This window comes from Podarcis tiliguerta (assembly GCF_965153285.1).
Source record: "Podarcis tiliguerta genome assembly, chromosome: Z".
Classification (NCBI taxonomy): domain Eukaryota; kingdom Metazoa; phylum Chordata; class Lepidosauria; order Squamata; family Lacertidae; genus Podarcis; species Podarcis tiliguerta.
The window spans coordinates 40,993,482-41,004,320 of record NC_139553.1 but is presented as its reverse complement, the minus strand read 5'-3'; the positions used below and the strand labels follow the sequence as shown (position 1 = coordinate 41,004,320).

At 44.0% G+C, this 10,839-nt stretch overlaps 1 protein-coding gene across 1 annotated transcript in view; it reads right to left on the bottom strand.

Annotated features, from left to right (window-relative positions):
* Positions 1-937: 937 nt before the first annotated feature.
* Positions 938-10,839, bottom strand: part of RADX (RPA1 related single stranded DNA binding protein, X-linked) — a 28,451-nt gene continuing 18,549 nt past the window's right edge. Inside the window, exons 10-15 of the mRNA XM_083422236.1 lie at positions 9,270-9,377; positions 7,876-7,985; positions 6,453-6,508; positions 5,042-5,314; positions 3,203-3,361; positions 938-1,085 (exon numbers count right to left, since the gene is read on the bottom strand). Of these exons, the coding sequence (XP_083278362.1) occupies positions 979-1,085; positions 3,203-3,361; positions 5,042-5,314; positions 6,453-6,508; positions 7,876-7,985; positions 9,270-9,377 (813 nt within the window). The 3' untranslated portion in view covers positions 938-978. The remainder of the gene's footprint in view (positions 1,086-3,202; positions 3,362-5,041; positions 5,315-6,452; positions 6,509-7,875; positions 7,986-9,269; positions 9,378-10,839) is intronic.

Sequence of the window (10,839 nt, the reverse complement as noted above, 5' to 3'; positions counted from 1 at the left end):
GAGAGCCAGAATCGGAGAGACAGTGCCCCGCCTGGACTGAAGAAGGGAAGATGGGCAGAGTCTCTGATGGAGGGAGGCACTGAGGGAGAGACTGGAAAAGTGGAGTTCTTTAATCTCAAAGGGCCTGTGGAGTATGCCTTGGAACATCTTTTGGACTACAACTTTGAATATGGAGTACAGGCAAATTTGCTGAGATGGGATCAAGGAGTTGCTAAGAAGGAAGCCCTTGGGGACTTAATTTTTGGCACTAAAAGAAACTTGCAGACAGGACAGGGAGAAGAGTTAAGAGCCTCGGATAGAAGAGCATCAGGTTGATGAACTATATGGAACTGATAGAAAATACCGACAAAATCCGAGACCAGGGAGAAGAGACGGGGGAAGAAGATTGGGAATTTTTTAAAAAAAATTATTTAGAGTAATATGGTATAATTAAGGAATGTTGGGAGATGGTGGAATGAACTTATATGACTTTAGTAGAAATATGATAAGGATTTAAGACTTAAGATTTTAGGATTTAAGGATTTAAGATTTAAGACTTTTTTATTTTTTAGATTGAAATATAGATAAATTTTAAGATTTGGATGGGAAGATAAGGTTAAAATGGATTAAGATAATTAAACGATAGTAAGCAGTGAAAGATGGAAAGAATTTGCTGATTTAATTATTAACTGGAATACGAAAAAGGGAGGTGGGAGGAGGTCGAGGAAATAAGTCATTGAAGGATAGAGTTGTGAAAAATGGAAGTGTTTTTAAATGTTTTTTGTTTTTTCTCTAGTGGGGTGGAGGTGTTGTTTTATTTTTTGCTTTTTTGATGTATTTTTAAAAATTTTCTTTATCTTTCTCTCTCTCTTTTACTGTGCTTCTTCTTTTCTCTTTTCCTTCTGTAATTATTAAAAGCTTTTAATAAATATCATTTAAAAAAACAAAAACAAAAACTGTGCTCTCCCAAGGCCCAAAGTTGAACGTTGTCTTGTTAAATTACTCTGTGGCCAGATACACTTTGTTGAGAAAGACTTCAACTTTGCCTTCTCCCAAAGAGCAGATATCCAGGATGCAGATCAGAGGTTTTCTCACCAGCCCACCACCTAGTATGCAAACACAAAGATATGGACGTTAGTACTAAAAAACAAATGCTTAACAGTTGCTTTGTTGTTACGTTCCCAGGAGTATCATCAATGTTACACCCAGAACAGGTAATAAAGCAGAGTGGGGAAGGCAGAGAATCAATCCCTGCTTCCAACTTGATGGCAAAGGAAAATACTCTACAGAAAACCAATTCCCTGTGCCTAAAGCAGGGAACAAAAACATCTGGATGAATCCTCCTCATCCAAATTTCTCAACAGCAAGGACAAAGTCTTCAGAATTTCAGCTCATTTCAGTGTTTGGCCAATAAATAAATAAATAAATAAATAGGAAGAAAAGGGGGAAATTTCACTCTTGTTTGGAATTATTAACTCAGCATGAAGCAAAATAAATAAATAAATAGCAACTGCTTCCATTTCAGAAGATTACTTTAACACTGGAGTTTAGGGTGTTATCTAACAGCCACCCAGCATATCTGTAGGCTTCTAGTTTCTGAAGATAAAAATTCTAAGATTGACACAATAAAGAATGCTTCCAGTTCCTTCTTGTTTCACATATCCGGGAAGACAGCATGACACAAGGAAAGCTGGCACTAATAAACAGAAAAGCATACCGTATTTTTCGCCCTATTGGACGCACCGGCCCATAGGACGCACCTAGTTTTCAAGGAAATCAAGGAAATCAAGGAAAAAAATATGATTTCCCCCCCGCAGCTCTGGGAGCAGCGGACAGGCTGTACGCAGCCTGTGCGCTACTCCAAGACCTTCTCCCTGCTTTTGCGGGAGGTGGCGGAATTCCCCCACCTCCCGCAAAAGCTCACAGGAGCCGTGCGCGACTCCTACAGGCTTTTCGACCAGGAGGGAAAAGGGACGGACTCGGCCAGTCAGTCCCTTCTCCCTCCTCGGGGAAAAGCCCTCAAGAGGGGCGCTCTTCAAAGGGTGAGTGGCTCCTGCGGGCTTTTCTACGAGGTGGGGGAATTCCCCCACCTGTAGAAAAGCCAGCAGAAGCCGCGGAGCCCCTTTAAAGAGCACGCGGCTTTTACCTGCTTTTGCGGGAGGTGGGGGAATTCCCCCATCTCCTGCAAAAGCCCACAGGAGGGAGAAGGGATGGACTCGGCCAGTCAGTCCCTTCTCCCTCCTCAGGGAAAAGCCCCCAAGAGCGGCGCAGCTCCTACGGGCTTTTCTACGAGGTGGGGGAATTCCCCCACCTCCTAGAAAAGCCAGCAGAAGCCGCGGAGCCCCTTTAAAGAGTGCAAGGCTTTTGCCTGCTTTTGTGGGAGGTGGGGGAATTCCCCCATCTCCCACAAAAGCCCACAGGAGGGTTGGAGAGTAGCGGGATGGCGTCCTGCGCCTTCCCGCTGCCCCCCCATCCTCTGGGGCTGGCGAGGGGGGAAGCGCTGCTTTCCCCCCGCCAGCCTCAATGCCGGGTTGGAGAGTAGCGGGATGGCGTCGCGCGCCTTCCTGCTGCCCCCCATCCTCTGGGGCTGGCGAGGGGGGAAGCGCTGCTTTCCCCCACCGCCAGCCTCAAAGAGCAGACTCTCCTGGCCTTAGCGGAAACAATGAAAAGCCTCTGGAGCGCAGGCTTCGGAGGCTTCGCGTTGCTATCGCTGAAGCCAAGGAGCCTGCATTTGCCCCATAGGACGCACACACATTTCCCCTTCATTTTTGGAGGGGGAAAAGTGCGTCTTATAGGGCGAAAAATACGGTAATTTGCAATCTTCTATTAGGTTGCGGGTCAAATATTCAAAACCATTTCCTTTGCAGACACAATTATGCAGGCAAGCACATGCAAAGAAATATGCTCATTGAAGCATCCGTGCACTTTGTTGCTTACTGTAATTATTTACATTTGCCAATTAGCAAATGGTTGGAATTTAGAAGAGCCACTATTTAACAGTGTTGCTATCTCTTCAGGGAAGAAGCTATGCATTTAGACCTATACTGTTTAACACTGCAACAAGGCTAGGCAAACCGTACTAGATAACAAGCGATCCAGGAGGCAATTATAAAAGAAAGGTTTTGTATTAAGGTCTGTTACGTGGCAAACCTTCATTTACAACTACGCTTGCTTATTTGGGGGGCATGTAAGCAAACCATCAATATCATCTAGAAGTTCTTACGAGAAAGGGCCTGGGCAATCTTCTTCTGACTTGAGGTCCCACTTTTGTTAGGCAAATCCACCGTAGCACATTCCATGCCCGCTGCTTGAAGTAAACCTGAATTTTCAGCGTAACAGACAGGCAGGAGGGCAACATCTATGGCTGTGTCGTGATTCATTCCTGTACAAAAGATGGATATATTTTGTTACCATCAGCTAGCATAATGAACTATTTCGTTGTCTTTAACAATTCGTTCAGCACAGGGAAATCGCTCATCCAAATAGCAGTGTCTACTCTTTTAATGGCAACCTGACAAAGAGTTGAACCAAAGACTTCAAGCTTAAACATCAGAATCTTGATTTGCAATGGCCCAGACATTTCCCTGAAAACATATAAAAAACCACCACTTCTATTGCATTCCTCAGTAATCTACTGTTTAGCTGTATATTTGATTCCCCCCAACATACAACACTAATCATTGTGTAGGTAGATACTGCAGATAGATAGATGATAGCTGATAGCTGATAGATAGATAGATAGACAGACAGACAGACAGACAGACAGACAGACATAGGTCGATCTGTTCATCTCCCCCATAGTTGTCTCTTAAACAAGTCCAATTTAGGTTGAGATGTGACTTAGTTCTGGCTCATGCCCCAACAGCTGATGCCCAACATACTGACTATGAACACAAAGTTTCATCGGTATGCTCTGCCATTTACATACTTTAATACCCTCACAGGTTTCCAACAATATCCTTCTGGGACCAAACAAAGTTCCCTGAATGATATACTACTGGTATCAAGCAAAGTGATAATCTCCCTCCCCCCTGATTCAAGACTTGGAAATTGTGCTCTTGTTAATATAGGGCAAGACAGCATTGCCCTTCCACCCCACCCCACCCTATCCATATTCCAAGCTCTTTAAACACACACACCCCTTAATACTCAACTTAAGCTCAACACCTGTATTGAAAATGCTGCCATCTAGTCAAATATTCTACCTTCTTGTTCTTCCACATTTGGACCCTCTTACAAGCATATAAATGAATGTGTCCTTGTTCAGTTTCGTCCCCACATCTTTGCACCGTTCTGCATTTGCTATGATTTTGAAATTGCAATCTATCTAAAATCATTCCACTAAAATGCAGGGCTGGTTTCTTTGGAAATGCAGAGGACATTATTTATGTATTCAAGAAGCAAGTGCTGCAAGTTTGAGAAAGGCATACTATGGCTGCTGTCCAAAGAGTTAGTTCTTTTTTTTTGGGGGGGGGGGGAAATCTCCTGAGTTTCAGCAATTACTTACCATATACAGTATGAGAGGCCTGCTATTTGAAGAACACAAATCCACCCCCCCTCGAATGTGTAGAAGTAAAAGCAGGTTCTTTGGATCCTAGACTATTCCCCTTACAGTTGCTCTATATATTCTTCATTAACTATGTTTTTATATCCCATCTTTTCTCCCTGCTCTGTCCATTTTATCCCCCAAGCAAACCTGTGGAGTATGTCACACTGTGAGATAAACACCAGTCCAAAACCGCCAAGTTGCCTTTGAACCCAGATACCCGCAAACTCTGACCTCTTGCTCTCTCTAACAAAAAACCAACCACACCATTAGATACATTATCCATTCCCTCTTAGCTCTGTGCAACAAATATTATTCTTTCAACACCCAGACAAAACTGTTAACATTTCCCCAGTGGCATAGGAAGGTTGAATATATATATATATTTTTTTGCCTGCAAAAATGGTTTGACTTTATTTCATATTTTTGGGGGGAGCCAGAGTTGTTGAGCCTGCATGCCCCTGCACTTCCCAATGGGATGCTGAATTTTGTTTTGCAAAGATGGTGGTTACTTACCGACAATAGTCACTTGATAGTATTCATAAGGACAGGCATACTCAGTTTGATCTTCTTTATTTGGCACATATCTGTATTTGGCCTCTTGGAGATTGTACCGTTGCATGAGAAAATATCCAGCTTCATAATTAAATTTTGACGGAAAGCTTTCAGGGAAAACTCTGCTGTAATGCAAGTGCTGCTCCAAGCGGTCTTTTATTTTATCCCAGAGGCTACTTTCCCAGGAACCTGGTGAACGTTTTGCAGACCCACCGTGCTTCTTTTTGGAAGCTCCTAATATGAAGATAGTAAGTGTGTTGTTAATCTCCATTTACTTCTATAATATTATTCTAGATTTTCAATAAACCAGAAAAAAAACCTCCCCAAATTGTGTGCATGTGGAATTAGCAGCACAGTAGCAGTGGCGTAGCGTGGGTTGTCAGCACCCGGGGCAAGGCAAGTAATTTGCGCCCCTAACCCGTGGATTTGCGCCCCCTAACTCTAACCCCCAGATGTTGCGCCCGGTGTGGCCGGCCCCCCCTGCACCCCCCACGCTACGCCACTGCACAGTAGATATAGGCTTTTATTATATATTTTCAAAAGAAAATAAATACAAAGTAGCATTAGCTAGTGTTTCCTGCACTTTTCAGATTGTAAACTATCAGAAAATCCAGCAAAATGATTACTATTCCAGAATGGATTTTTTGTTTATTTCACTCAGTTTATTTCGCTCTCTTCCATGCACTGCATTTGCTGAGTTTACATGTATAATAAATGGGAACCCTATTTCATTTAATTAATTTTTTTAATGTAGGCTTCTTCATTTTGTTTTTTCTTTAAAATAAGTACAATCATACCTCGGGTTACAGTCACTTCAGGTTGCAGTTGTTTTGGGTTATGAACCCGCCGAAACCCAGAAGTACCAGAACGGGTTACTTCTGGGTTTTGGTGGTCGCTCATGCGCAGAAGCGCTAAATCAGCTGCCTTGTATTCTAGAATTAAAATCTAGGGTTCCATCATGGGGCAGCAGCACTGGCCAGCAGGAAATGAGGAAGATCCAAGCTAGATAATTCACGTATGCAATTTAGCTACGGTAACTGAAATCACCTTGCTATTCACAATAACAGGGTAAGACCTTGTAACATAAGACCTTGTAGCATATGAGCCTCCGGAAGGAAGATTCACTGAAATTAAAATGAAAGGTTTGGTTGAAGCAGCAAGGTTATCTCTCCTCCATCATCTCCGTTTGGCATTAGGCAACTAAGCCTGGATTAAAAAACAACACTTTAGCTAGAATTTTACTAACTAAACAACATATAATGTTACTATAAAAGATTAGGAAGGCATATTAAGTTTGCTAAGGCTTCCGGTGCTGCTTATTTTAATATAAAAGGCTGGCACTCAGATAGGCTTCAAGGAAGAAGACACATACCTCTCTTGCGCTTCTTTCGCGCTGGAGCCGATGCATCCTGCTCATCTTCATCCGACCTATAAAAACCAATAGTAGAGTTGTCATTGGGGGATTATAGGGCTGCTTGGCCATTTTGCCAGTAATCACCATTTCGACACATAGAACTCTCTTAGTTTTACTGACTAAAGCAGTCACTTAGGTCTTATGATCAGGGCCAAAGCAGACATGACACCACCTCCTTTTTCTTAACTTCGAAGCAGCTGTGATGACATGTTTGTGCTACTACATTGATAGGGCAACTGGCATTAGGTGTAAAAGGTAAAGACATTAGGCGTAAAAGCTAAAGGTACCGCTGACCGTTAGGTCTAGTCGCGGACGACTCTGGGGTTGCGACGCTCATCTCGCTCTATAGGCTGAGGGAGCCGGCATTTGTCCGCAGACAGCTTCCGGGTCATGTGGCCAGCATGACTAAGCTGCTTCTGGCAAACCGGAGCAGCACACGGAAACACCGTTTACCTTCCTGCCGGAGTGGTACCTATTTATCTACTTGCACTTTGACGTGCTTTCGAACTGCTAGGTAGGCAGGAGCAGGGACCAAGCAACGGGAAAAATCCAATGAAATCAAGAAGTTACTGAGAATCTGCCACTTGTGCTATTTTCTTGCTTGCTGCACTAGTGAAGCATGAATAATCAGTCAGGCAACATTTTATTTAGTAGGCAGCTTTGGTTTTCTATTGATAAGTTAAGTAGCATCGTATGACACACAAGGGCACTTTCTGGAGCCACAGTCCTATCTAGAAGCTATATTGGATTCTGCACATATTCACATGCACCCACAAAACATTAAAAAGTTAACTCATTGTTAAGAGCCATCTAAAAAGAGGTGAAATAAATTATTTCGAATCAATCAATCAATCAATCAATCAATCAATCATTTAAATGGTCTCTTTGGTATTGCAATCCTGATGCTTTGAACCTATTCTTGCCCAGATCTAACTACCTCATTTAGCAAGGTCTTTCCCAAATATCTATTCAGATCTAACCGGTGGGAGCATGGTGCATCTGCCATGGTGCATTTGCAACAGCACAACCAGATGCCATCCTCTGTCCCAGCTGCAACAACCGTATCGGTCTTCACAGCCAAAGCAATCACAGTAACTCTCCCGTGGTTTGATTTCACCCCCAAAGGAAAACACACCTCCAGTGTCTCCCAAGACAGAGGGAGGCCAGTCATGGTATTGCAATGCAAAAGTGATTTCCTTTGCAAATGATAACCTAAGGCATTTTAGAACATTGATGCAGCTCATTTGAAAAGTACACAATTCCCATGCTAAGTGTGCCTAATCCTGCTCAGAGGGAAGTCAACAGAACCAGGATTGTGGCCCAACGTAGACAAATGCCAACAAAAACGGAAAGGGAATTCTATTTTAGAGAAATAGCTTACTCCACAATCCTATTCTTTCTCTTCGCTTGACACTTTCTGGGTCCTGTAGGTTGCTGTTCAGGTGGCTGGGAGGTTTGTGCAGAAGTGCCTGCTGCAGGTTCCTGGCTGGCCTGTAGAATATGAACAACAGGAGATATTTTGCCTTATTATTCAAAAACAAAGAATTCAGCAACTTCTAGGTAGCCATTCTTCACATATACATGAATATATATATGAAGTTGTTGCATACATAAATAACCTTTCCTGACACCTAGGGATTTCAGTCCGAGTCATCGCCAACAGAAAGGAAAGTTATTTTGAACATGTTTTTTCAGTTCATTATAAATCATTTCCCAGAACCCTTTTACATTTTTAAAATGTCCACCAAATATGAAAGAAAGTTCTCTCCGCCTCTTTACACTTCCAGCACTTATCTGATTCTGTCTTGTACATCTTAGCAAGCCTACTTGGAGTTAGAGACCAACTATGAATCATTTTCAAATAGTTCTCTTTCAAAGAGTAACGTGCTGTAAATTTCAAGTCACTTTCCCAAAGTTTCTCCCAGAGGTTAGAAATCTATGTTGTGCCCTCTATCTACTGCCCAGTGTGTCACTGAGGCTTTAACTAGCTCATCTTTTGTTTCGCAGTCTAATAAGAAGTCATTTTAGACTATTCTGTCTATCTAATTTAAACATATCATGTAACTGATGATATTGCAAACAGTCCGTAACTTGGCTCCTTAGGTTTTCCATTGATTTCAATTTGGGTTCCCCCCCTGTGAAATGCAGCAATTCCCTGTAGGTCGTCCATTGTCCATCCATATTAACTCTCTTAATAGTACAGTGGTACCTCAGGTTAAGTACTTAATTTGTTCTGGAGGTCCGTACTTAACCTGAAACTGTTCTTAACCTGAAGCACCACTTTAGCTAATGGGGCCTCCTGCTGCCACCGCACTGCTGCCGCATGATTTCTGTTCTCATCCTGAAGCAAAGTTCTTAACCTGGAGCACTATTTCTGGGTTAGTGGAGTCTGTAACGCTAAGCATCTGTAACCTGAAGTGTCTGTAACCCAAAGTACCACTATATTTTAAACCCTAATCTAGATTCAACTCCAGTATCAGAACCATAGGGATTAGTTTATAGGATATCTACAGTCTTTCAAATATGATCTACTAAATAAATTGTTCTGCCTACCCCCCATTTAGTTTCTCGATTCATTTCCACCTTTTTCCCCACATGTAGAAAGTTTTAAATATCAGTTCGAATACTCTTTTTCTTAAAAAATGGAACATCCACATTAAACTTTTAAAAACCTAAACTAAGCCTTTCAAACTCTATTTCTTCTTTAAAAATGTAAAAAAAAATTGTAAAACATAGTATCCAAATACTTATACTGTTAATTCTCAAGCACCATACCTGTTCTGGTGCCTCAACTGGAGCCTCAGCTGGAGCCTGAACTGCAGCCTGAAATGGAGCCTGAACTGCAGCCTGAACTGGAGCCTGAACTGGAGCCTGAACTGGAGCCTGAAATGGAGCCTGAACTGCAGCCTGAACTGGAGCCTGAACTGCAGCCTGAACTGGAGCCTGAACTGGAGCCTGAACTGCAGCCTGAACTGGAGCCTGAACTGGAGCCTGAACTGCAGCCTGAACTGGAGCCTGAACTGGAGCCTTAAATGGAGCCTGAACTGGAGCCTTAAATGGAGCCTGAACTGCAGCCTGAAATGGAGCCTGAACTGGAGCCTGAAATGGAGCCTGAACTGGAGCCTGAAATGGAGCCTGAACTGGAGCCTGAACTGCAGCCTGAACTGCAGCCTGAACTGGAGCCTGAACTGGAGCCTTAAATGGAGCCTGAACTGCAGCCTGAACTGGAGCCGGAACTGGAGCCTGAAATGGAGCCTGAAATGGAGCCTGAACTGCAGCCTGAACTGGAGCCTGAACTGGAGCCTTAAATGGAGCCTGAAATGGAGCCTGAACTGCAGCCTGAACTGGAGCCTGAACTGGAGCCTTAAATGGAGCCTTAAATGGAGCCTGAACTGCAGCCTGAACTGGAGCCTGAAATAGAGCCTGAACTGCAGCCTGAACTGGAGCCTGAACTGCAGCCTGAACTGGAGCCTGAACTGCAGCCTGAACTGGAGCCTGAACTGGAGCCTGAAATGGAGCCTGAACTGGAGCCTGAAATGGAGCCTGAACTGGAGCCTGAAATGGAGCCTGAACTGGAGCCTGAACTGGAGCCTGAAAAGGAGCCTGAAATGGAGCCTGAAATGGAGCCGGAACTGGAGCCTGAAATGGAGCCTGAAATGGAGCCTGAACTGCAGCCTGAACTGGAGCCTGAACTGGAGCCTGAACTGGAGCCTGAACTGCAGCCTGAACTGGAGCCTGAACTGGAGCCTTAAATGGAGCCTGAACTGCAGCCTGAACTGGAGCCTGAAATAGAGCCTGAACTGCAGCCTGAACTGGAGCCTGAACTGGAGCCTGAAATGGAGCCTGAACTGGAGCCTGAAATGGAGCCTTAAATGGAGCCTGAACTGGAGCCTGAACTGGAGCCTGAACTGCAGCCTGAACTGGAGCCTGAACTGGAGCCTGAAATGGAGACTGAACTGGAGCCTGAACTGGAGCCTGAACTGCAGCCTGAAATGGAGCCTGAAATGGAGCCTGAACTGCAGCCTGAACTGGAGCCTGAACTGGAGCCTGAAATGGAGACTGAACTGGAGCCTGAAATGGAGCCTGAACTGCAGCCTGAACTGCAGCCTGAAATTGAGCCTGAACTGCAGCCTGAAATGCAGCCTGAAATGGAGCCTGAACTGCAGCCTGAAATGGAGCCTGAACTGGAGCCTTAAATGGAGCCTGAACTGCAGCCTGAAATGGAGCCTGAACTGGAGCCTGAAATGGAGCCTGAACTGCAGCCTGAAATGGAGCCTGAACTGCAGCCTGAACTGGAGCCTGAACTGCAGCCTGAACTGGAGCCTGAACTGCAGCCTGAACTGGA